The 27,709-nt window shown below is 42.5% G+C and overlaps 2 protein-coding genes across 3 annotated transcripts in view; one reads left to right on the forward strand and one right to left on the reverse strand.

Annotated features, from left to right (window-relative positions):
- FBXL13 (F-box and leucine rich repeat protein 13) overlaps positions 1-27,709 on the reverse strand; it is a 92,474-nt gene that overhangs the window by 23,169 nt on the left and 41,596 nt on the right. Inside the window, exons 10-12 of the mRNA XM_087873341.1 lie at positions 11,977-12,029; positions 7,928-8,028; positions 1,174-1,303 (exon numbers count right to left, since the gene is read on the reverse strand). Coding sequence (XP_087729467.1) covers positions 1,174-1,303; positions 7,928-8,028; positions 11,977-12,029 — 284 coding nt within the window. The remainder of the gene's footprint in view (positions 1-1,173; positions 1,304-7,927; positions 8,029-11,976; positions 12,030-27,709) is intronic.
- Positions 822-27,357, forward strand: LRRC17 (leucine rich repeat containing 17). Of its 2 annotated transcripts, none has more exons than XM_087873339.1 (4): positions 822-1,233; positions 17,345-18,226; positions 21,482-21,637; positions 26,807-27,357. In XM_087873339.1, the coding sequence occupies exons 2-4, from the start codon at positions 17,470-17,472 to the stop codon at positions 27,175-27,177; spliced, it is 1,284 nt and encodes a 427-aa protein (XP_087729465.1). In that variant the 5' UTR covers positions 822-1,233; positions 17,345-17,469; the 3' UTR covers positions 27,178-27,357. The 2 variants fall into 2 exon arrangements, with proteins under 2 accessions (XP_087729465.1, XP_087729466.1); XM_087873340.1 differs by having other exon boundaries at positions 1,060-1,955.

The raw sequence follows: 27,709 nt of genomic DNA on the forward strand, positions 1-27,709 counted from the left end.
TTTAATGCTTCTAACGTACACAACAGGACCACAATGTTTTGAAAAAGCCTAACGCCCGGATAAAAATAGGCGAAAGACGTTTATCAACTCGGCTCTTTCTTCCAGAGAAATATTGGGTTTCGGAGGCCGTTGGAAGAGTAGAGAGTGAAATCTGTTTGAGCAAACAGATGCGCAAAATAATCTCAATATATGTTAAGTCCCTCTGGAGTTTTCTTGCCAGATCAGAAGTGCAGAAAAAGGCAGAGTTGCTGACTTGACACTATTGGATGTCTCTGGCCATTTCTTCATGGCAGACAATGATTTATAATGGCTTAGAAAATGGCTCAGCCCTTGCTACGACAAGAAGAAATCTTCCCTGATTTATTTCTTGAAGGATGCTTGGATGAAACACTACGATGGATGCTAAATCGCTAGGGAGAAAATGCTTCACATCCGTTGGAATCAGTCAGGGGTCAGCAACCGGCGGCTCTGGAGCCGCATGTGGCTCTTTCATCCCTCTGCTGCGGCTCCCTGTCGCTCAAAATATGTGTCACAACCGCCAATGTGCGACTCCCGCCGGCACGTGATTTATTGAGCTTTTCGCCCCCTAGGGCCGGAAACAGCTAGCACATATGTGCGAGGGGAACCTTTACCTTTACTTTTACCTTTACCGACATTTCTAAAATTCTCTTTTTAATTCTGTACCGAATGTACAGAAGATTCATGAGGGGGAAAAAAAAAAAACAGCGTTGAGCCCAACAACACTGACAAAAGTGAAGGGGCTCTGGATACTTTGCACTGAATATACAGTACATCTGCGTATTTCCAGCCTCTGCATAGCTGGAATTTCCAACTGTAACCCAGGGAAGTCGTGCATCAAAAAAAAAAATAACATGCCTGTTTCAAATCCACTGCACAGAATAATCCATGCTTTCATTATGCAATAAGGGGCTTGTTTATAGTGAAGACACCCACTGGAGAGAGGCCAAAACCCTATAGTGCGATCCCTCCGGAAAAATTAAAGCAGCTGTGGTAATGTAATTCAAAACCTCTCAAGTTTTGAGAGTGGGGTGGGTGGGTGGGTGGGGGTGACTTGTACTCCATTAGTATACCATGAGTGTCGGGTAACGCCAGTCCTCCGAAGGATGATTTTTGCCTACTACACAGTATGAAAAGGAAAAGCGAAATGCAGACCTGGAGGCAGCCCGAAATATCCAGATACAGGAGCTTGTGACATCCTCTTCCATTGCCGAGGTACTGTAGCCCTTTGTCTGTGAATTTTCGGCAGTACGCGAGGCTTAAAAACTGTAGATTGGGGAAACACCTTTATCGGAAGGAAGGAAGGAAAGAAAGAAAGGAAAAAAAGCTTTCGCGCTATTCTGATTTCTGATGCAATCTGATACTCTTAACTGGAAGGCTTTCTAATAACTGGAATGGATGCTAAGACTTTAATGGGCTTTTTTCCCACCCTCAAAATACTTCTGTTTTCTTTATGCTTAAACTGCTTTTTTTTAAAAAAAAAAACAACAACAACGCTGCACACATTGTTCTGCTCCCATTGCTGTTCCAGAAACAGCAGAGTTTTTGACCCGACAATATATTCCTGAATTTGCTGGAAAGGGTCAATGTAATGAAATGGGGACGGCAAAGTTACTTTTGAGTTTGGCTGCAAATCAAAACGCAGGAATCCCAAATTAGAAACGCATGAATCATCCGGCGATTTCAAGCGATAGAGCTGTAATGTTAAAACTTGACAAATGGCACTGCACAATGTACTGCAGTACGAAAACCCAGACCTAACTCAAAAGAATAAATAAAGCGTTGCAGAAGTTAAAGCAGCGTTCCAGCTGCGCTTTTCTGTAGCTGCGCGAAGCCTCGAAACGGGGACTCTAACAACGGGGGACTCTAACAAAAGTACGGGGACTCGAAACGGGGACTCGAACAAAAGTAAATCATAACAACAGCAGTGCTCTCATGTAAGGTTAAATTACATTGAAATTATTTAAGACTAAATTAAATGCGATGATGTTTTATATACAATGATCTAGGAGTAAGTCCTGCTTCTCCTGATGAGATTTATTGCTGAATAAATGTACTGTATATAACCCTTGTGGTGAGTGACATCTATGGAAAAGAATGATTGAGGTCAAATGGGAAACGATGTAGATAATATTGGACAATATACAAGGGAAACATTGAGTTCCTGGACGCTAAACTGCTTGTATTTATTTTTACGTTCCAGATATAGGCACTGTCATGCTGAAAACTATTGATTTTATGCAATTATGGTGTAGCTGCGGGGGAAAAAAATTGCAAACCCACAATAACCAGAAATGAAAGCTTGCAGTTTAAGGAAATCACCATCTATTATTATGAGTAAAGACATTGTGTTCTTTAAATGGATGTAGTTCATGACAACATTTTAAGGCAATTTCGCCCAGTCAGCAAAAGCTAAATCAAAACAAATCAAAAGCCAAAAGAGACTGGGCAACCATTTGTCTGAAATGGTACTACAGGGACTCCTTCTCGAGCAGGGGGTTGGATTAGAAGACCTGCAAGATCCCTTCCAAACTCTTGTGATTTTATGTTCTATAAATCAGGGGAATTAAAAATCATCCAAAATGAAGTAAGCGGTGACAGCGAACCGGTAGTGGAAATTGTGGGAGCTATTTAGCTCTCATCAGCTAGCCATACCCTTACTTGGATTCGAACTTGGGCTGCCTGCATGTTAGGCAGTTATATTAACCTCTGAGCCACAAGTTCTCCTCCTTTCATTCATTCATTCATTCATTCATTCATTCATTCATACATTCATTCATACATACATACATACATACATACATCTCCAAGTAAGGGTATGGCTAGCTGATGAGAGCTAAATAGCTTGAAATAGATCTATACTAGTCTCCCTTTATTTCTTTATCGGCGAAATATAAATTTGGTACAAAATGGTTTGTTGTGAATGCGACTGCTTGAGGGCTCCTGGATTGGAGCTGAAAGGCGAAAGGGATGCAGTATGCTCCCTCCCACATCACATGCTGGGGTAGACCAAGTGTCTCGATAGAAAAACACTTAATATATATATTAAGCCCATACATATATATATGTATGTATGTATGTATGTATGTATGTATGTATGTATGTATGTAATGTACCATGTTTCCCCGAAAATAAGGCCCTGTCTTATATTTTTTTGAACCCCGAAATAAGTGCTTGGCCTTATTTTCGGGGAGGCCTTATTATTTTGGGGCGCGTGGAGCAAGACGGGGTTCCTCTTGCCGTCTTACCTGATTTCCAGCTCTGTTTCCCTAACCCTAACCAGAGGAAATGGCGGGGACCAGCTGTGCATGCACTTAAATATTTTTGGGGAGGGCTTATTTGGGGGGGGCTTATTTTAGCGCATGCGCTCAAAAGCCCAATTGGGCTTATTATCAGGGGAGGTCGTATTTTAGGGGAAACAGGGCATATGCCTTATAGAGATTTAATTATATATAAATCTATATAATTAAATACAAATCAAATGTGAATAGTCGTGCATATTTACGATGTGTCCGCAGTTCATCGGTCTCAATTTGGCTGCAGTTCTAAAAATATTTATCTAAAAGGAAGTTCAGTTGAAATCTGGGCTCTGGATAAACACGGTTAAGAAGACGCTTGCAAGTTCTCAAGGCGAAGGCAAAATTCAATAAAGGAGCAAACTAAATATTTGTCCCTACAGTACTTTTTTCTTAGTGACAGATATTATCAACGTCCTCCGGTTTAAGGAATCTGTTGATGTAACTCCACAGATGTCCTATCAGTCAGGAGTTCCCCATTTCATTCCTGTCAAGCAACAATTCAGCCAGAGTTCAGGGTTGTTGTTTTTTATTTGCTTACACACGATAAACAAAATCTTGCCAGTCTAAACCTTTACTGCGTTTGGCCTACAGAGAGACACTATGCTCTAACGCAGGGGTGTCAAACTCGATTTCATTGACGGCTGCATCACCGCTGTGTTTAACCTCGGGGGGGGGGCAAGGGACTGGCCTGGGTGGGTGTGGCCAGCTTGACATCACTCATGTTGGGGGCACCTGTGGCGGCCTGAGCGCTCTGCCAGTGAAAACGGGCTCCCGAGCTCTGTTTTCGGCTGTGCCCACCAGGAGTGGGTTCTAAATTTTTTACTACCGGTTCTGTGGGCGTGGCTTATTTTGTGGGCATGGTTTGATGGTCATGTGACAATTCTTTAGGATTTAGCAGAGGTAGTGGTCTCCCAGGCTTTTAACTGCTTGCAGAGCTGTACCGGTCTATCCATTTGTTTTTGGAGACACCGGTCTACTCATTTGTTTTTGGAGGCACCGGTCTACTCATTCGTTTTTGGAGGCACCGGTCTACTCATTCGTTTTTGGAGGCACCGGTCTACTCATTCGTTTTTGGAGGCACCGGTCTACTCATTCGTTTTTGGAGGCACCGGTCTACTCATTCGTTTTTGGAGGCACCGGTCTACTCATTCGTTTTTGGAGGCACTGGTCTACTCATTTGTTTTTGGAGGCACCGATCTACCCATTTGTTTTTGGAGGCACCGATCTACCCATTTGTTTTTTGAGCGCACTGGTCTACCACCACACTGCCTTTTAACACTGATCAGCTGTAGGGCGGCCCTTTAAAGCCCCCCGGCAAGAGTTTAAACAGTTTTTTTTTCCTCTAAGCTGATCAGCTGGGACTTGGGAAGCAGCAAATAGATTGGGGGCGGGGCCAAATAAAAGGTAAGAATAACAGGGGGGGCAGGAGGGCCCAGTTCCCGAACAAAGAGAACTGGTTCGGTGACGTCATATCGTCACCGCTACCGGCTCGGCGGAACCGGGAGGAACCTACCACTGGTGCTGACCTCCTGCAGCCCTCTGCCAGGGAAAACAGAGCTCGGGAGGGCTGCGTGTGGCCCTCCCGAGGTCCGTTCTTGCTGGCAGAGCACCGCGGGCCAGTCCTTCATTGTTTCCGGGGCGGCCTCGCAGGCCAGATCTAAGCATCCTGCGGGCTGGATCTGGCCCACGGACCTTGAGTTTGACACCCCTGGTCTAATGGTTAGGGTACCAGGCTAGAAAGTGGGAGACGTTGAGTTCGAGTCCCGCCTTAGCTATGAAATCTAACTGGGTGATCTCTCCCTCTCTCTCTCTCAGCCCAATTCACCTTGCGTTGTTGTTGTTGTTGTTGTTGTTGAGGGAAAATAAGCAAAGAGAGGCGTATTAGCTACGTTCACTGCCTTGAGTTATTTGTAAAATTAATAAAGGCTGAATAAATAACACAAATAAATATATAAAATAAATAAAATGGCTGGATGGAGTCACTGAAGCTTAAATAGACTCCAGAGGATGGTAGAGGACAGGAAAGCCTGGAGGAATGTTGTCCATGGGGTCACGATGGGTCAGACACGACTTCGCAACTAACAACAACAAATAAATAACAGATTTCCCCAAAAATAAGACCCAACTGGAAAATAAGTCCTATCATGATTTTTCAGGATGCTCGTAATATAAGCCCTACCCCCAAAATAAACCCCAGTTAAGATTGTCAACCAGATGGATGCATTTAGTACTGTATTTCCCCAAAAATAAGACCTAACCAGAAAATAAGCCCTAATGTATCTTTTGGAGCAAAAATTAATATAAGATCCGGTCGTATTTTCGGGGAAACACGGTATATAGGTAGTCTTTGACTTATGTCCACTATTGAGCCCAACTTTTCTGTTGCTAAGTGAAACATTTCATTAAGTGCCCCATTTTATGATCTTTCTCGCCGCAGTTGTTAAGTGAACCCCTGCAGTTGTTAAGTTAGTAACATGGTTGTTAAGTGAATCTGGCTTCTCCATTGCTTGTCAGAAGGACGCAAATGGGGATCATGTGACCCCTGCAATTGCATTTGTCTTTTATAAATTATTTTTCTTCGTATTTCTTGCCAAAGACAATTTACCACTGTAAATTATAAACATTGGTTCTGATTATTAAGGCAACAGCTACGGCTTCTCCGCTTTGGGATTAACCTTAATTGGGCATGCTTTGTATATTGTTGCAGAAAATTAATATATCGACTTGTAATCTTTCAGTGACATCTCTGTTTTCTAAGCAAGAGAGTCTTAAGTGGAACTGAGTCATACTAGGCACTCAAAGGCAGGAGTTGAATTTATATTATAAGGTAGGAAAGAGCCTTGGTAGTACAGTGGTCTAAGGCACCCTGTTATTAAGCTGGTTATTAAGACCAGCTGCCTGCAATTACTGCAGGTTCGAATCTCGCCAAGGCTCAAGGTTGACTCAGCCTTCCATCCTTTCTAAGGTAGGTAAATTGAGGACCCAGTTGTGGGGGCAATAAACTGACTTTGTATAAATATACAAAAGGATGAAGGCTATTGCTGAGCACATTGTAAGGCACCCTGAGTCTCCGGAGAAGGGCGGCATATAAATCAAATTAAAAAAAAAAAGATGGAGCACCTAACAGAATAACAGACTTGGAAGGGACCTTGGAGGTCTTCTAGTCCACCCCACTGCTCAGGGAGGAGATCCTATGCCCGTGATGGCACGTGTAGCCATATCAGTGGCCACGCCAGCTGAGCTCTGGCACACATGCGCACGCCGACCAGCTGATTTTCAGGCCTTCTGGGCCTACCAGAAGTAAGGAAACAGGCTGTTTCCTGCCTCCGGAGGGCCTGGGGGGGTGGGGAAGGCCCGTTTTTCTTTCTCACCTGGCTCCAGATCCTCTCTGTGCACTTCTAGAGAGGCTCTGGAGGCTGGGGATAGCAAAAAACATCACTTCCTGTCCCACCGGGAGTTGGGAAATGGGCAGTTTCAGGCCTTCAGAGGGCCTCCGAGGGTGTGGGGAAGGCTGTTTTTGCCCTTCCCAGATGCACAGAGAGGATCTGGAGCCAGATGAGAAAGAAAAACAGGCCTTCTGGGCCATCACGTGCCAGGAGTGGGGGGGAGGGGGGGTTGCGCGCACATACGCAGGGCAGGGCGCATAGAATTATGGGCGTGCGCGTGAACCTCCCCCGCCCCCCCCTTTCTGGCACGCGATGGCAAAAAGGTTAGTCATCACTGTCCTATGCCATTTCAGACATATACCCTGTTTCCCCCAAAATAAGACATCCCCTGATAATAAGCCGCTTTTTATAATGCCCTCGTACAGTGGTGGGATTCAAGTAATTTTACAATCGTTTCTCTTCCCTAATGATTTCTTCCAACAACCAGTTTGCCAAACTGCTCAGAAATTTAACAACTAGTTCTCCCGAAGTGGTGCGAACCGGCTGAATCCCACCACTGCCCTCGTAGCTTCGAACGGTCACTAAGCGGATGTCTGTAAGCCGAGGAGTACCTGTATATATTTCCAGATCTTTTATTGTCATCGGAGGGAATGTCACTAGCATGTGCTCTGCTTCCTCGCGCATGGCCTGCCAATTATGACAGTGGGGGTGTCACGGGGGTCAGTGGGTTGCGTTTGCTTTTTCTCAGATGTGAATTGCATCCTAAAGGTAAAGGTTCCCCTTGCACATATGTGCTAGTCATTCCCAACTCTAGGGGGCGGTGCTCATCTCCGTTTCAAAGCCGAAGAGCCAGCTCTGTCCGAAGACGTCTCCGTGGTCATGTGGCCGGCATGACTAAACCCCAAAGGCGCACGGAACGCTGTTACCTTCCCACCAAAGGTGGTCCCTATTTTTCTACTTGCATTTTTTACGTGCTTTCGAACTGCTAGGTTGGCAGAAGCTGGGACAAGTAATGGGAGCTCACCCTGTCACGCGGCGCTAGGGATTCGAACCGCTGAGCTGCCGTCCTTTCGATCGACAAGCTCAGCGTCTTAGTCGCTGAGCCACCGCGTTGCTGAATTGCAGCCTAAATATAACTAAATACACCCTCAATCCTGCATCCTTAGATAGTCCCTACAGCCTGTTGCTTTTCTACGTAAATACATATTGATCTCTGGATATTACCTAGGCAGCAGCGCTAGGGTTCCATTTGAAATGTCCGTGTGAGATAAATCCAAGTGAAGGAGAGCCGAACAGCTTTCTGCCACAAGTCTGATTAATTTATCCTGTTCAGAAAGAAAGTAAAGCCAGATTTGGTTTTATTTTGCAAAGTGGGATGCAAACACTCCGTATCAATTCAAGGGATCCAACACTTTGATAATAAGAAATACGTTAACACATACTACGGTGTTTCGAATTAGAATCAGAATAGAGCTGGAAGGGACCTTGGAGGGGATCCAAGGGGGGGGTCGCGCGCACCCCTGCCTGCACCCATAATTCTATGCACGCCACCCCCACACATGCGTGCACAACCCACTGGTCCCACCAGAAGTTGGCAAACGAGCCATTTCCAGCCTCCGCGGGGCCTCTGGATGGGGAGGCTGTTTTCGCCCTCCCCAGGCTCCTAGAAAGGCTCTGGAGGCTGGGGAGAAGAAAAAATGGGCCTTCCGGTCCCACCGGAAGTTGGCAAATGGGCTGTTTCCGGCCTCCGGAGGGCCTCTGGGTGGGTGGGAAGGCCATTTTTGCCCTCCCCAAGCTCCTAGAAAGGCTCTGAAGCCTGGGGGAGAGAGAGAAACAGGCCTTCCCACCACCCCCTGAGGCCCTCAGGAGGCAGGAAAGAGCCTGTTTCCCTACTTCCGGTGGGCCCAGAAGGCCCGAAAATCAGCTGGCGGAGCTGAGCTCGCATGCCCACCGATATGGCTACGCGTGCCATATAGATTCGCCATCACGGCCCTATACCGTTTCAGACAAGTGGCTGTCCAGTCTCTTCTTAAAAATCCCCAGTGAAATTCCTTCAATCAATCAATCAATCAATCAATCAATCTGAATAGAACTGGGAGGGACCTTGGAGGTCTTCTAGTCCAGCCCCTTATACCATGTCAGACAAGTAACTGTCCAGTCTCTTAAAAACCTCCAATGATGAAGCAGCCACAACTTCTGGAGGCAAGCTGTTCCACTGGCTAATTGTTTTCACTGTTAAGAAGTTTCTCCTCAATTCCAGCTTGCTTCTCTCCTTGATTAGTTTCCACCCATTGCTTCTTGTCCTGCCTTCAGGGGCTTTGGAAAATAAGTTGACTCCCTCCTCTTCTTTGTGGCAGCCCTTCAAAATTGAAAGACTGAGGTCATGTCCCCACTACTACTTCTTTTCTCAAGACTAGCCAACCCTAAATCCTGCAACCGTTCTTCAATATGTTTTAGTCTCCGGGCTTTTAATCATCTTAGTTGCTCTTTGCACTTTTTCCAAATCCTCAACATCCTGTTTGTATGTATGTATGTATGTATGTATGTATGTATGTATGTATGTATGTATTTATTTATTTATTTATTTATTTATTTATTTATTTATTTACTTATTTATTTATTTATTTATTTATTTATTTATTTATTTATTTATTTATTTATTTATTTATACCGCCCCGTCTCCCGAAGGACTCGGGGTGGTGAACAGCCAAAATTAAAAAACATACAATATAAACATTAAAATACTATAAAAACAAAATTAAATTAATATTGGCTTCCCCCAATTTAAAACCCCTTACCCATAAAATTCAGCAATTAAAAGATTTTTAACCCAGCTGAAATAAAAAAAGTCTTCAGAGCCCGGCGGAAGGTACGGAGGTCTGGGATCAGTCGTATCCCTGGGGGTAGCTCATTCATCAGCCAAGTTATGTCGGCTGGCGACAGCCAGGGGGAGGGCCTTCTCTGTGGGAGCCCCAGCCCTGTGGAATGAACTGCCCCCGGAAATACGTAAGATCTCCGACCTCCGGGTGTTTCGCTGCGCACTGAAGACCCTGTTGTTCCGCCAGGCCAGGCTATCATAATAAATTGGGGTATTTTAATTTTTGGGGTTTTAAATCGGCCAAATCTATTTAATTATTTTAATTTTTAATCATTGTTGTGTCCTGTGTTTTAAATTGGCTGTACACCGCCTTCGGGAGAAGGGCGGTATAGAAATAAAATTATTATTATTATTATTATTATTATTCCAGAGGGCGGGTGCCGCCACAGAGAAGGTTCTTCCCCGGGGGGGTCGCCAGCCAACATTGCCTGACCGACGGCACCCTGAGGAGGCCCTCTCTGTGGGAGCGTATTGGCCGGTGGGAGGTTATCAGTGGCAGAAGGTGGTCTCGTAAATAACCGGGCCCTAAGCCATGGAGCGCTTTAAAGATGAGAACCAATACCTTGAAGCGCACCCGGAAGACCACTGGAAGCCAATGCAGCTCGCGCAGGAGAGCTGTCCTGCGCGAGGACTTTGGTCACCACTTGTAAGGTGGTGACCAAAACTGGTTGCAGTATTCCAGGTGTGGTCTTACTAAAGCTTTATAAAGCAGTACTAATACTTCACGTGATTTTGATTCTATGCCTCTTTTTATACAACCAAGGATTGCATTGGCTTTTTTGGCTGTTGCCGCACATGGCTAGCCTATATTTAAGTGATCGTCCACTAGGACTCCAAGGTGCCTCTCACAGTTACTACTATTTAGCCAAGTTTCGCCTACTCAGTACTTGTATCTTTTGTTTTATCTGCCCAGGTATATTATTATTATTATTATTATTTAATCTTGAGTGAGATTCACAGCCTTTGAGGCTGGTTAATAGCTCAGCAGCTCGAGTCCTAACCAAGGACCTAGGAACTGTTAAGGTATCGTCGGAGGATGTAAGCTGTTCCAAATAAGGTGGTTTTTTGTAGAGTCAAAAAGTCCGGCAAATTTAGAATTTCTAAATAGCGGGGTAGCCCTTTGGGTATTGCTCCAAGGGCTGCAATTACAATCGGGACAACACACGATTTCTTTTTCCACAGTCGCTCAACTTCAATTTGCAAGTCCCGGTACTTTGTGATTTTTTTCTATTATTATTATTATTATTATTATTATTATTATTATTATTATTATTTTCGTCAAACATGTATTTTATGACATGTTTTATGCTCAGGGCCAGGCTATCTTCGAGACCGCCTTCTACCGCATAGCTCCCAGCGACCGGTAAGATCCCACAGAGTTGGTCTCCTCCAGGTCCCGTCAGCTAAACAATGCCGGATGGTGGGCCCGTGGGGAAGGGCCTTCTCTGTGGCTGCCCCAGCTCTCTGGAACCAGTTACCTCCTGAGATCCAAACTACCCCCACCCTATTGGCCTTCTGGAAAGCGGTGAAGACCTGGCTTTTCCGGCAGGCCTGGGGCCGTTGATCTCGCTGTTGCGATCTTGCGAGATCCGGCCATGAATGGTGTGCATGGGCTTTTAATGTTTTTAAAATGTTTTTATAATGTTTTTAAATAATTTTTCTATGTTCATTGTTCGCATTATTTTTGTTGTAAGCTGCCCAGAGTCTCTTGGGAGTTGGGCGTCATAGAAATGCAAAAATAAAAAATGACAGATACACGTGTAAACGTAATTATAAATACATGAAAAGGATACGAATAAAAGAAAACATTAGAACAGGGACGGTAGGCACGCTGGTGCGCTTATGCACGCCCCTTACAGACCTCTTAGGAATGGGGCGAGGTCTACAGTAGACAGTCTAAGGTTAAAGTTTTGGGGATTTGGGGAAGAAACCACAGAGTCAGGTAGTGCATTCCAGGCATTGGCCGCTCTGTTGCAGAAGCTTCTGCGCTTACGTAGAAGAGCGCGCGCGGCCCTGTTGCAAACCGGTAGTAAAAGTAAAGTACACACGCTTTGGGCACTCGGTCCGGAAAAATGTTAGCCATCCCTGGTGTATATGGCCAGTTTTTATATCAAATGTTTCACTTAGCAACAGAAACGTTGGGCTCAATTGTGGCTGTAAATCGAGGACTACCTGTTTATGTATAAAAACACTTGTATCTTATGTTCCATCTATTGTATCTAAGCTCTCTTGATTAGTGTATGTGGTCAGTTTTTACACCCAAAGCATATTTCATAGGGTGTTTTCTGCAGACTTCAAAATTCTACAGAAATACCTGTAGAAATCAAAATTAGAATTTCAGGTTTCCGCCTTGACGTTTCTAACTTCCTTTTACATTTGTAATGGTAATACTTACATTTAACCCTTGATATTTGGAAACATTTAACTCTTGCAAATTCATACACTGACCTAAAAACAAACAAACAAAAAAATAATATCTGTTCTATGAATGGCAACTGGCAATTTGAGAGATCAGGGGTGAAATCCAGCAGGTTCTGACAGGTTTTGGAGAACCGGTAGCGGAAACTTTGAGTAGTTTGGAAAACCGGCAAATACCATCTCTGGTTGGCCCCAGAGTGGGGTGGGAATGGAGATTTTGCAATATCCTTCCCCCAAGAGTGGGGAGGGAAGGGGGATTTTGTAGTATCTTTCCCCCAGGAGTGGGGAGGGAATGGGGATTTTGCAGTATCCTTCCCCTGCCACGCCCACCAAGCCATGCCCACAGAACCGGTAGTAAAAAAAATTGGATTTCACCACTGCGAGAGATATAAAACAATACCAATTGTTATATAAAGTATGAGTAATCAAATTTGACCCGAGAAAAGTTTATATTTCATTATTTAGAGGAGGATCTATATTTAGGCATGAACAGTAGAAGTTATTTAGCGTTAGTTATTTAAGGGTAACTTACCATAAATTGGATCCAGATTTAGCTTGGCTTAGAGAAAGAGCAAGCGAAACCCTTTGCTAGGCATTTACTATCCCATGAGTGAATTTGCATGTGTATTCACTTAATTAAATCAATTGGAAGGAAAAAAAAGAACACAACAGATTCCTCCACCAGGGAAAAAAAAGATTTAAAGCAATCTTTTAAATCAGCGGTCTCCAATCTTTTGGGCACCAGGGACCGGTTCCGTGGAGAGAGGTTTTTCCGCGGACCGAAGGGGGCATGGCTTTGCATGCTCCCTGCATCCCACGGATGGGGGCTTCGCTTGTTTGCATGGTCCAGTTTCTGGCATGCCGCGGCCCGGTTCTGGTCCACGGCAGGGGCAGGTTTCAAAACCCGTCACTACCGGTTGGCTCGTGGGTGCGCCCGCGCTTTTGTGCACGCACAACATTTCTGCACATGCGCAGAAGCATCCGGGCGGGTGGGTGGATCCTCCCGTCACCGCCGCTACCAGTTTGCCCGATCCAGGGTGAACCGGTAGCAACCCGCCACTGGTCCACAGCTCAGGGGTTGGGGACCCCTGTTTAAAATAGTATGCAGCTGAACACATAAATGCACGTTAAGAGAGGGGGGGAAATGACTTGGTTCATATACAGGTAGTCCTCGACTTACAACAGTTTGTTTAGTGATTGTTACAATGGCACTGAAAAATGTGACCATTTTTCACAGTTATGACTTTTGCAGCATCCCCATGATCATCATCTTCATTAAATGACCCCTTAATCCCTTTGCAGGGTGGAGTCTGGGCAACTGGCTGGAGCTAGCAGAGTGTTTTCATGGCCGGATGCTCTTCCTGTTGCCAGGGCGGAGTTTTGTTCAGCAGATATATTCTCAGTGTGCCCAGAGAGAGAAATATCTGCCGCTACCTAAGATCGAACTCACAGCCTCCTGATTGTGAAGCGAGAGCTCCACCTCTAGATCACTGCACCACTTCCACGATCCCCATGATCATGTGCCCAAAATTCAGATGCTTGCCAACTGGTTCATATTTATGACGGTTGCATTGTCCCGGGGTCACGTGATCAGCTTTTGCGACCGTCTGACAAGCAAAGTCAACGGGGAAGCCAGATTCACTTAACAACCGGGTTATTAAGTTATCAACCGCAGTGATTCACTTAACAACTATGGGCAAGGGAGGTCATAAAATGGGGCAAAACTCACTTAACAAATGTCTCACTTAGCAACAGAAATTTAGGACTCAATTATGGTTGAGTCCTAAATTTAGGACTCAGTTATGGTTGAGAACTTACCTGTACAATCTTGGGAATATGGACTTGTTTATTAGATAAAATACCTTAAACTTAGAAGTGATCCACTTAACAAATGTGGCAAGAGAGGTCATAAAATGGAGCAAAACTCATTTAACAACTGCCAATAAATCTGGAGCTCAATTCGAGGACTATCAGTATTGAAACTGAAATGAGGTTATCCCTTAGATCCTGACTCCATTGAGAAAAATAACAAGCACACTATTGTTTATCATGATTTGTTAAAACAAACCGTAATCGGCTGAGATTACAAACCACCCTAAAGGAAGACAAGAGGGTGATAATTCACTTTGCCTAAAGAACCACGTGGACTATTTAACTTATTCCCTTATGTGTCCGTTTCATCAAATTTAGATTTCACCTTTCATTATGGAGTTCAAGGTGGCATACAAAACACCCTTGCCTGCCTATAATAATAATAATCTGTAAAGTAGCTTGCACTGAGATAGGGTAGAATAGAATAGAATAGAATAGAATAGAATAGAATAGAATAGAAAAGAAAAGAAAAGAAAAGAAAAGAAAAGAAAAGAAAAGAAAAGAAAAGAAAAAAAAAAGAAAAGAAAAAAATATGGAATGGAATGGAATGGAATAGAATAGAATAGAATAGAATAGAATAGAATAGAATAGAATAGAATAGAATAGAAAATATGGAATGGAATGGAATGGAATGGAATAGAATAGAATAGAATAGAATAGAATAGAATAGAATAGAATAGAATAGAATAGAATAGAAAATATGGAATGGAATGGAATAGAATAGAATAGAATAGAATAGAATAGAATAGAATAGAATAGAATAGAATAGAATAGAAAATATGGAATGGAATGGAATGGAATAGAATAGAATAGAATAGAATAGAATAGAATAGAATAGAATAGAATAGAATAGAATAGAATAGAATAGAATAGAATAGAAAATATGGAATGGAGTGGAATAGAATAGAATAGAATAGAATGGAATAGAATAGAATAGAATAGAATAGAATAGAATAGAATAGAATAGAATAGAATAGAATAGAATAGAATAGAATAACAGTTGGAAGGGACCTTGGAGGTCTTTTAGTCCGACCCCCTGCTTAGGCAGGAAACCCTACACCACTTCAGACAAATGGTTGTCCAATTTCTTCTTAAAAACTTCCCGTGTTGGAGCATTCTGGGGTGACATGATAGCAGCTTTCCAATACTTGAGGGGCTGCCACATGGAAGAGGAGGGGGAGGTCAGCCTATTCTCCAAAGCACCTGAGGGCAGGACAAGAAGTACGAGATGCCTGGTCTGTGGAATAATATTTCCTTAGACGTTTGAATAATTGTGACCTGCTGTCTTTTAATCTGGATTAGGGGGATATATATATGCCTTCTGCGAGAATGTTAGTTATATAATATATAATGCAGTTCTCAGCAATTGACCAAACATTTATTACCCCTTTTTTACTTTTGTTTATACTGGGTGTATTTTTAACTTGTACGGCACCCAGAGTCAGCCGCCATGTAAATTTGGGGAATCAATCAATCATAATTGTATTGCAGCTAGCTGCCATTTCAGATCTGAGCACTGGGAATAGCAAATACGTGACGCCAAGAGCTATGGAAAACATATGTTTTAATGTAATGTTTTAATTCTAGAAATGTTTTATGTGATTCCAACGGAAGACCATTCCAGTTATGATTCACTACGGGGAAAATGAATGATGGATTAATGTATGTGACAGGACCTCATATTTTATTTCCTAATGTATACACACGTTTTTGGTATGTCGTTAGCAGCGCTTTTCATAAGTAGAATTTGAAATATAAAGTAGAGCTATTGAAGTAAGGAGTCCTGGAATCATATGGGTTGGAAGGGACACTGGAGGTCTTCTAGTCCAACCCTGTTGTGGCCCATCAGTGGCCTGTGCGGATTGTAGCTGATTCAGACAGCGAGGAGGCTGGTGTGGTGCTGCACCAGCAGCCTGTGCAGCTTGGACTCGAGTCAGACAATGAGAAGGCTGGAGAAGATGTGGTGCCAGAGGCAGGGATTCAGCCAGGGCCTTCAGAACCTCCAGAAGCTCCCTTAAGTGAAGAGGAAGAAGAGGAGGAGTCTCTTCTCGATGCACGGGCACGCACAGCTGCCAAAAGGCAGGAGTGGCTCCTCAGGAGGAGGTCTCCTCAAGGGTAAAACTTGGGGCTAATTGGCCACTCCCTTAGCCTATTTAAGGAAGGATAACGACTGAGGCAATTTGCAGGGAACAACTTCGTTCACGCTCCTTCGCATCTTGATTTTAGTGTTCTTTTCAGTTTCCTGCAAATTGTTTCTGGGCTTTCTGCCAACCATAGTAAGATTATTATTATTTATTCTTTGGATTCTTGTAGGCTGTTAAGAAAATTAATTAACAGCCTTCATTTGAAAAAGATTGATTTAATTTAGTAAACTAAGGTTTGTACAGACTTTGTGTGTGCTGCGTTCTTTGGGGTCCGTAGCTGGGGCAGAACAAACCACCTCAACAAGGCAGAAGTCCTTACTCCATCCTGGATAAATGGTTGTCCAATCTTTTCCTGAAAACCTCCTGCGACGGAGAACTCACAAGCCTAGGAGTCAAAATGTTCCATGAATTGTTCTCACTGTCTTCGTTCTAAATTGGATCTCTCTTTTAAAAAGCAGACAATTCTACCTATTCCTTCTTCTCTGGCCCTCAGGTGCTTTAAGTCAATCCCCTCTTCCCTACGACAGTCCCTAAAATACTGGAAGACTGCCATCATATCACCACTCTTTGTTAGACTAAACCCGTGATGGCGAACCTATGGCACACGTGCCACAGGTGGCACGAAGAGTCCTCTCTGTGGGCACACGAGCAGTCGCCCCAGCTCAGCTCCACCGCCAGCCAGCTGATTTTCGGGTCTCTGCCATGCATGGGCTGGGGGCGGGGGCGCATGCGGGAGACACACGCACATGCATGGGAGTGGGGGAGCACAGGGGGTCGCGCATGCATGTGCAGGTGGGCAGGGCACATGGGGGGCTCATGCATACATTACATTATGGGTTATAAGTGCAGAGAGGCCTAATAGGCCCAAAATGGGGCACGGGGGGCAGCCCCCCCATGGCCCATTTTTGCTCCCAGGAGGCTGCAGGGAGGCCTACTAGGCCCAAAATGGGGCATTGGGGAGCACGGGAGGGTCACACACGCATGTGCAGGGGAGGGGCATGTGGGGGGATCACACGCACATTGCATTATGGGTGCGGGCATGCGCTTTTGGCATGCGACAACAAAAAGGTTAGCCATCACTGGACTAGACATACCATATTTCCCTCATACGATTTAGCCTCCAGACTTCTTATTATCTTCGTTGCTCTTCTCTGCACACTTTCTAAACGTCTGTTTTTGTATCGTGGTGACCAGAATTCCTCCTTAAAGTCACGATCCTGCGTCCATTGTGCTGGACGTCATAGCTATATAACTTTGGTTTCGATCACTCCTGTCAACCGTGACCTCAGCGTCTTTATAATATTCTGCGTTTTGTTTCCCCCTTAACAGAGAAAATTTCACAGACCCCAGCTTGTGCCTCCTTCACACAGAATCTCGGAAGTCGGATTTCAAAGGAAGACTCTTGCACTGTTCCAGCTGTCGTACAGAGCAATTGGGGCCAGCTGGATGTCAGGATGCAAGTGGTTACTATTATAATACTACTTTTCTTCAGTCAAGCAGCTGATTTTAGGAAAGCACGAAATGGGAATTCAAGGAAGAAAACAAACCATGGGAGAACAAGCCGCTTAGGAAAAGTATCCGGTCTAGTGAAACGCTTTTCCCCAAACCCTCCGTGCGACATCTACACTTACCTGTTTGAGAAATATTTAGATTGTCAAGAAAGGAAATTGACATTTGTCCTGCCCGAGTGGCCGGAAGATTTAAAGCACATGCTCTTGGCCCAAAACGCATTCCGTAAGCTGAAGAACAACATGTTCTCCAAATTCCAAAAACTGAAAAGTCTCGATTTGCAACAGAACGATATCTCCAAAATCGAGGATCAAGCTTTCTGGGGTTTGAACAAGCTGACTACCTTGTTACTACAACACAATAAGCTCAAGGTTTTGTCGGAGGAGGTGTTCATTTACATGCCTCTCTTAAGTTACTTGCGCCTGTATGGCAACCCCTGGCACTGCAACTGTCAGATGGAATCGCTTATAACGACGCTGCAGCTTCCAAGAAACAGGAACTTGGCAAATTACGCCAAGTGCGACTATCCAGAAGAAGTGAAAGGTCGAAAGCTCAAGGAGATACGAGTCGAAGAGTTCTGCAGTGGCGACAAAGCGGACTTACCCCCAGCACCCAAACCCGAAATCGCTAGACCTGAATTTGACTTTTCGCGTTGTCACACGTATGTGTTTCCTTTAAAAACCCTGGATTGCAGGAGGAAAGGTTGGTACACGTCAATTGCTGGGTATTTATTTATTTCCTTATAAGGGTCCCAAAAGTTTTTTTTTTTTTTTCAAGAGGCAACTGGACTTTCTGGTTTTTCTTTGAAGGTGTTTCACTTCTCATCCAAGAAGCTTCTTCTTTTTCTTACTTATTAGGGCTTCAACGTTACTCTCGTCGTGTAAGAAGACTTTGAACGTTGTCCCATCCAGTAACAAGGCTCCAATGTTTAAATAAATATTTAAACAATAAATACATCAAAGCAGATGATAAGTGTTAGCTGGAAGGTTTCAAAGCTAGTTTTTATTGTCAGGCTCATCTGTTAAGTGTTGTTGTTGTTTACAATAGATACAGTAGTGCCCAAAATTGTGGAAACCTTTTGGGGAAAGTGTATTTTTGAGGTTTGATGGCTAATAACACCACTCTTTTTTTGGAGTTTTAAGATAATCCTATTCCACTGCTGGAATGTCCTGGGAATAGCCCAGATCTTCATCCAATTGAAAATCTAGGGAGCTGACTAAAGAAACTTGTTAGTCAGAAGCAGCCCAGCAATAAAACCCAGTTAATAGAAGCCATCATTCAATCTTGGTTTCACATTGTAACAGCTGTGGAACTAAAAGACTTGGTTCACTCCAGGGGAAGACGTTGTAAGGCCGTCATTCACGATAAAGGTTACCCAACTAGGTATTAACTGACATAGTGATCATTTTTTCATATCTCATTTTTTCTACGATGATAATTTTTGTACATCTCGTTTTTTCTACGTGTTTCACTTTTCTTCTTTATACTGTAACTGCTATTCTAATAGCAAATCCTTCATAAAAGTTCTTGCATTACATTCCTGATTAAATTATCTTTCCATTAATTTTATGGTACTACTGCAAAAAAAAAAAAAAGTGATGTTATTAGCTAGTTTTAGAAAATACACTTTTCCCAAAAGGTTTCCACAATTTTGGCCGCTGCTGTAGATGGTTGGTCAAATTGCTTCGATAAATAGAATTGTAGAAGGATATACAGGCAGTCCTCAACATACGATGACAATTGAGCCCAAAATTTCTGTTGCTAAGCGAAACAGTTAAGTGAGTTTTGCCCCATTTTATGACCATTCTTGCCACAGTGGTTAAGTGAATCACTGCAGCTGTTAAGTTAATAACACTGTTGTTAAATGAATCCTGCTTCCATATGACTTCGCTGGTCAGGAGGTCACAAAAAGTGATCACATGACCCTGGGACACTGCAACCGTCATAAATATGAGTCGGTTGCAAAATTCAAATATCTGAATTTGGATTGCGTGGGTACAGGGATGCTGCAACGGTCATAAGTGTGAAAAACAGTCATAAGTTATTTTTTTCCAGGGCCGTTGTAACTTCAAACAGTCACTAAACCAGCGTTTCTCAACCTTGGAAGCTTGAAGATGGGTGGACTTCAACTCCCAGAATCCCCCAGCCAGCGCTGCTGGCTGGGGGATTCTGGGAGTTGAAGTCCACCCATCTTCAAGCTTCCAAGATTGAGAAACACTGCACTAAACAAACTAGTGTAAATTGAGGACTACCTGAACTGCGATTGGGTATCAATTTCGAAATATAAAAAGACCCAACAGAGCCATTGGAAAATCGATGTGGGTATTCAATATGGAAAACTTTGCTAATAGAATACAGAATGTAAAATATTCTTTTTACATTCTTTATTGGCCAAGTGTGATTGGACATACAAGGAATTTGTCTCTGGTGCAGAAGCTGTCAAGTAGATATACAAACAACGAAGCAATATAATCATAAGGTACCAATAGGAGAAGTTAATAGCAAAGATTGGAAGGATAATAGTATTAGAGCCCTACTACATGAGTAAATATCCTTAGGCCTAAGACAGTGCTGTGGGAATTACCATATTTTTCGGAGTATAAGACGCACCAGAGTATAAGACGCAGCTTAGTTTTTGGGGAGGGAAATGGGGGGGGAAATCTGTCTACCAGGTATTCATCTGGTTAGGGTCCTTAGTTTGGTCAGCTTCAGCACATTAGTCTGCTGGTTTTTTATCCCCTGCTTGGGGATAAAAAAACAGCTTCTAAGGCCCAGCTGAGAGGAAGCAGCAATGAGAAAAGCAGGCAAAGCACGGGGAGATTGCTTCACTCGACTAGCGCCTAGTTAGGGCTGAAAACAAGCTTCTAAAGAAAAGCTGAGAGTTGGAGCAAAGCATGGAGATCGCTTCACTCGGCTAGCACCTAGTTAGGGCTGAAAACAAGCTTCTAAAGAAAAGCTGAGAGTTGGAGCAAAGCATGGGATCGTTTCACTCGGATAGCGCCTAGTTAGGGCTGAAAAAAGCTTCTAAAGAAAAGCTGAGAGTTGGAGCAAAGCATGGAGATCGCTTCACTCAGTTAATGCCTAGTTAGGGCTGAAAACAAGCTTCTAAAGAAAAGCTGAGAGTCAGAGCAAAGCACGGGGAGATCGCTTCACTCGGCTAGCGCCTAGTTAGGACTGAAAACAAGCTTCTAAAGAAAAGCTGAGAGTTGGAGCAAAGCATGGAGATCGCTTCACTCAGCTAGCACCTAGTTAGGGCTGAAAACAAGCTTCTAAAGAAAAGCTGAGAGTTGGAGCAAAGCATGGGATCGTTTCACTCGGATAGCGCCTAGTTAGGGCTGAAAAAAGCTTCTAAAGAAAAGCTGAGAGTTGGAGCAAAGCATGGAGATCGCTTCGCTTGGCTAGCACCTAGTTAGGGCTGAAAAAAGCTTCTAAAGAAAAGCTGAGAGTTGGAGCAAAGCATGGAGATCGCTTCACTCGGCTAGCACCTAGTTAGGGCTGAAAAAAGCTTCTAAAGAAAAGCTGAGAGTTGGAGCAAAGTATGGAGATCGCTTCACTCGGCTAGCACCTAATTAGGGCTGAAAAAAAGCTTCTAAAGAAAAGCTGAGAGTCGGAGGATAGCATGGGAATCACTTCACTCGCTAGCATCTAGTTAGGGCACAGCGGAGAGTCGAGGAAGCAGGCAAAGCTGAGAAGATCGTTTCACTCGTTAGCACCTCGTTAGCGCTGAAAAACAGCTTCGAAAAAGCTACATTCGGAGTATAAGATGCACCCAAATTTTCAGCCTCTTTTAGGGGGGAAAAAGATGCATCTTATACTCTGAAAAATACGGTAGGTGTTCATCAGAGTGATGGCACAAGGGAAAAAAAACCTGGATGCAGGATATGGGCCATTAAATTTATAACGTAATTATAATCTTTATTATAATCCCTGCAATTGTGATTTTTTTTTCCTCTCAAGATTTAAGAAAAGTCCCAAGCAATATATCTCCAGACACAGTTAAACTTGATCTTTCCAGTAACAAAATCAATATATTACGACCCAAGGAGTTTGAAGACATTGATGACCTGAAGATGTTAAATCTCAGTAGCAACGGACTAGTCCACATAGATCCAGGTGAGCAAAATTTATGAAGATAAGAACCATAATATTTAAACCCAGCCTTGTCTTTCATCTTTAATTTAATGATGCAAATTTTCTTCATGAAATGTTTTTTCAAAAAAAAAAATACACAATTGTTTTCTTACTGATCCAAGCAATATGAAAAATATCTTGTTGGAAATAGACAAGGTTTGGAATAAATCTATATTAACTCTTTAGATCAGTGTTTTTTAAACTTGGCTACTAAAACATGCGGACTTCAAATCCCAGAATTCCTTAGGCGGGCTGCCAGTGAGGGGATTCCGAGATGGTCCGTGCATCTTAAAATTGCTTTAGACAGAGATGTAAATATAAACAAGATATATATTTATACTTATAAATATGATTTGAGTCATATTTCCTATCACACTGTTTCCAGGGTTCTTTCCAATTCTGACAACTTTGTGCTGTATGGAAGACTTACTGTATTTTTCACACTATAAGACACACTTTTTTCCCCACAAAAAAAGTGGGTGGAAATATCTGTGTCTCTTATAGAGCAAATATTGTGGTGCGGGGAGGGGGGTTGGTGCAGCGGCAAACACCGCCACCTGTCATCACTGCCATCATTCGCCGCCACCGAGGAACACTGGAGCCTTTGCTGCCAAGCAGCTGATCAGTGGTAGGATCGTTCTCCCGGAATATCGCTGATCAGCTGTTCTAGGAGGCGGAGATCACTGCCGCTGTTCGCCACCACCGTTCACCACCAACTGCCACCGATTGGCTGCGGAAGCAAGCTGTGGCAAGCGGCAGTGGTGATGGGAGGCGGTGGTGAATGGTGAATAGTGGTGATCGGCTGTGATAGCTGGCAGCCGTGATCCCCACCGCCTAGAACAGCTGATCGGCGGTATTCCTGGAGGCAAATCCAATCGCCAATCAGCTGTTCAGCAGCGAAGGCTCCAGTGTTCCCCGGTAGCAGCAGCAGCTCAGGTCAGCTGACCGGTGGTGGGCACAACGGAGCAGAGCCCTGACGAGCCACGTGCTGGGGCTGCGATAACGTGCTGAAGCTGACCAGGCTGTTTGCTTTTGCTCCAAGGAAGCTAGCCAGATGGATACTGTGAGGCAGAGGCAGGTTTTTTTTTTCTTGTTTTCCTCCTCTACAGCTAATGTGTGTCTTATGGTCCGGTGTGTCTTATAGTGCGAAAAATACGGTACTTTTCAAAAGAAGATTAAAAAAATGTTAGATTCATTCCAAAAGATCTCTTTAGAATTCTTCAGGCATTTAGTCACTACAACATGGAGGGAATTAGTGAGAGATATAGCTGTACTGTGTTCTCCATCCAATTAGCCTAAAGAACAATTATAATTACATCTAGGTACATAAGTAACCACCAAACCACCAAAATTAGCAAAGTTATGCAAAGCAGAGGAAAGGTATCAGAAAGAATAAAAAAAGAGAGGTGACGGCATGAGAAAAGAAAGAAAAATATATTTGAATATAATCAAGCCCAGGCACTCTTATTTCCCTTTTCATTCTGGCAAACTACCCTTATATAGATAGTCCTCAATTTATGAGCACAACTGAGTCCAAACTGTTCACCTAAACTTGGTTGTAATCATTCTTCAGACCTTCTGAGACAACATTGAGGTCAATGCGAAACATATAATCCTGTACTATGTTTGAATATCTCATAAAGGGTTTTGTCACAGCTCTTTAACCGAAACCTTATAGTGACTGTATCGGCTGTGGCTTGTAAATCGTGGGTTGTTGACTAACCCACAGATATTTAGGTATATATAGTTTAAAACAAGATTTAGAATTCACAGTGACCGGATGCACACAACCTACTAAGCTAAATTAGAGAAAGTGCAGTACCACCAGTAGTGGATTACTACCAGTTCGCCCCGGATCGGGCAAACCGGTAGTGGCGGCGGCGGGAGGCTTCGCCCACCTGCTCAGACATCTCTGCGCATGCGCAGAACAGGGGTGGGTTCTACTTACTTTTACTTTTTTTTTTTATTTTATTTAAAAACAAACTTTATTCGTATTTTAAAAAAAGGACATTTAAAACAATTATAAGAAAAACTGAACAAGTTTTTCTTAATCAAACACACAAATTACAAGTACATATACTATACATATATAGTGCTCAACTTCATCTATCAACTGCTTTCTAATGTTATATATACATATATATATATACGCACAATGACTTATTTCCTTCTATATCTCTCTGACAGTGCAGTTGTTTATTTGCATTAATTTCTCCTAACTTTCATCTCTAAGCATTCCCTCTCTCTGACTTATCCACTGGTACCAGCTATTCCATATTTTAAAGTATTTTGAATCTTCCTTATCCTGTAATTTTAGGGTTAATTTATCCATCTCTGCGCATACATAGATTTTCTGTATTACTTCCTGATCAGTTGGCAAACGGTCTATTTTCCAGAGTTGTGCCAACGCTAATCTTGCCGCTGTTATAATGTGGAGTATTAGGTATTTTATGTCCTTCCTAATATTCTTATTAATCATGCCGAGTAAAAAGACTTCAGGTGTTAATTCAATTTCGTGATTTGTTATCTCTAATATCCATGTTTTTATTTTGTTCCAATATTTTTTGATTTTTGGGCAAAGCCACCAAGCATGGTAAAAAGTTCCCTGCGCTTTTTTACATTTCCAGCAAGCCGGGTTCACATTTGGATACATTTTTGCTAACCTTGCGGGTGGCAGATACCATCGGTACCACATTTTATAATGATTTTCTTTGTATGATACCGATTTTGTCATTCTGTAGTTATCTTCCCATGCTCTTTCCCAATCTTCTAATTGTATATTATGCCCTATGTTCCTCGCCCAGGCTATCATCTGCCCTTTGGCCAACTCTTCTGCCAAATCGAATTCGAGTAAATATTTGTAGATTTTTGAAATTAATTTCCCTTCTTTTGATTCTAATAGTTTGTCTAATCGATTTTGTTTTAAATCTATTCCTTCTTCCTCTTGGTCTTTTCTGTATCTTACTTTTATTTGCGAGTAGGGCCACCAGTCTATTCCTATTCCTTGTTCTTTGAGCTCTTCCCTAGTTTTCAATTTCCCCTGAACATCTACTATTTCTCTGTATCTTAGAATCTTTTGTTTTGATAATATGTTAGGGTGCGTTATTGCTTCTATAGTCGATAGCCAGCCGGGAATTTTCATGTAATGTTTTTGTTTAATTTGTAGCCATGTGTTAATTAAAGATCTCCTAATTGTATGGTTCTTAAAATGTTTATATATTTTATTTCCTGAACTCCATATAAAGGCGTGCCATCCCTTCATTAAATCATGCCCTTCTAAATTTAGCAATCTTTGATTATCTAAGGTTATCCAATCTTTAATCCATAATAAACTGGCAGCCTTGTAATATTTATCCCATGCCGGGAGTCCAAATCCACCTCTACTTTTATCATCTTGTAGTATATTCAATTTTATTCTTGATTTCTTCCCTTCCCACACGAATTTTTTAGTTATTTTATCCAAATTATCAAAGAATTTCTTATCTAATTTTATTGGAATTGTTTGGAATAAATAAAGGAGCCTTGGCAGTATGTTTGATTTTATTGCTGCTATTTTCCCCAGTAAAGACAATTTTAGTTTCCCCCATTTTTCTAAATCTTCCTTTATTTTCTGGACTAAAGTATCATAATTGTCTTCTTTTATTGTTGTCGTTTTGGCCGTCAAATTTATCCCTAGGTATTTAACTTTTTTAACTGCCTGCAGACCGGATTCTTTTACTAATTTCTCTACTTGTTTTGTTATCATGTTTTTTGTTATCATTTTTGTCTTTTCTTTATTAATTTTTAAACCTGCTACCTTTCCAAATTTTTCAATCTCTTTTATTAATTTTGGGGTTGTTTCTAATGGGTTTTCTACGAAAAAGACAAGGTCGTCTGCAAATGCTTGGACCTTGTAATCCTCTCTCTTGATCTTTAATCCTTGAATTTCTTTATTTGCTCTAATTCTGATTAATAAATTTTCCAATGTTAAAATAAATAGTAAAGGGGAAAGTGGACATCCCTGCCTTACTCCCTTATTTATTCCAAAAAATTTTGTTGGGTCACCATTCACCAAGACACATGCTTTCTGATTCTGATATATCGATGTTATCATTTTAGTGAATCTTTCTCCAAAATTCATACTTTTGATTTGTTGCTTCATAAATTGCCAGTTAACTTGGTCAAACGCTTTTTGTGCATCCAGAAAGATCAGTGCTACCTGTCTCTCTGGATGCACCTCATAATATTCTAAGACATCCAATGCTATTCTTAAATTGTTTTTTATCTGCCTTGTAGGCAGAAAACCATTTTGATCCTGATGTATTTTATTTTGTAATATTATTTTCATCCTGTTGGCAATTATGCTCATGAAAACTTTATAATCGGTATTCAACAAAGAAATCGGCCTATAATTTTTTATTAGTGTGGTATCTGTCCCCTCTTTAGGTATTAAGGAAATATATGCTTCTTTCCATGTGTTGGGTAGTTTTGCCTCCATTAGGGCCTCATTATATATTTCTAACAGTATTCCATTTAATGGATCTCCAAATGTCTTATAGAATTCTAATTCTATATTCTACTTACTTTTACTACCGCTTGCTTTGCTCGCGCACGCTCTTCTGCGCAACCACAGAAGTTTTTGTGCATGCGCAGAAGCATTTTGATGACATCGGGGTCGATGGGCAGAGCCTCCCACCAGTTTTACTACCGGTTCTATAGAACCGGTGCAAACCGGGGGCAACCCACCACTGGCGCAGAAGCTTCTGCACATGATCAGAAGCATCGGCCATGCAAGCTAACTGGTAGCGACAGAATTTGAACCCCACTACCGAGTACAACACAATGCACAATATGAAATAATCTCACAGATTTATACCCACCCTCTGTCTGTGTTTCTGTCAATTGCTTCATTTCTGCTTCTTTCGCGAAAATCAAAATGTTAACCACAGCGTCTCATTCTAAAGACACAAGACATAAACACTGCCCAGTTTTTAATTTAAGCAAAGGGAGAAATTAAACAGTTATGATTTGTACGTTGGTTTATCGCCGCAAAAATGCCGAATCTCTGAATAGGTTGCCAGGAAATTTCAACCAGTGCGCAAATGCTACAAACGGATACGTCGTTCGTTTGTTATTTCTAATTCTTACTATTTTTTAATTTCTTTTGACTAGCTGCTTTTGCAGGCCTCATCAATCTGGAAGAACTAGATCTATCAAACAACTCCCTACAAAATATTGAATATGGCGTTCTAGAACATTTGTACTTTTTGAAAATACTGCGGCTTAAAGAAAACCCTTGGAGATGCGACTATAACATCCATTATCTTTTCTACTGGCTGAAGCACCACTACAATGTTCATTATAACGGCCTAGAATGCCGAAAACCTGAAGAATATAAAGGATGGTCGGTTAGAAAGTACGTCAGAAGTTATTTTGAGGAATGTCCCAAAGACAGGCTACAGATTTATCCAGACGTATTTGAAGATAACGAAACGGAAGAACCTACTCCAAAACATTCGGTCATTGTCAGAATAATAGATTAATTGGCCCACTAGTATAATCCAAACCTTTGGTATTTTTTATATAAGAGGAAGGATCATTTATATATTTTGATACTGTCGTTGTGGTGTTTGTTCATGACGGACTATCTGCTAAACTATTTTTGAGTACTAATCACGAGACGGCATTCATTGCATTGTTCTTTATAAACGTGCTATTTTTAATTGGTTTGGAGTCGTTTTTGCCCTGTTTGGTAATCGTCTGTAGGAGGAAGGAGCTAAATCGCTTCTGGTGAAAACATAAACCTCTTGTTGTGGTCCGCCAGCGACCAGCAGAGCTGGCAGCAGATTCGGACAGTGAGGAGGTTGGGGAGGAACATGGGCCAGTCCTGGAGTCTGGGGAAGGCTCTGATGACGGCTCTGCGTCGGAGGCAGAGATGGGGCCAGGGCCATATGCCAGTTATCAGCTGCCTTAGGAGTCAGATACCAGTGAGGCAGACAAACAGCTGGAGCCTGTTCCCAGTGTGCACAGAGTTGCCAGACGAAGGGAACAGCTAAAGAACAAGGGTCGACTTGG

Source organism: Pantherophis guttatus, chromosome 7 (assembly GCF_059756535.1).
Source record: "Pantherophis guttatus breed Tessera chromosome 7, ASM5975653v1, whole genome shotgun sequence".
Lineage (NCBI taxonomy): Eukaryota > Metazoa > Chordata > Lepidosauria > Squamata > Colubridae > Pantherophis > Pantherophis guttatus.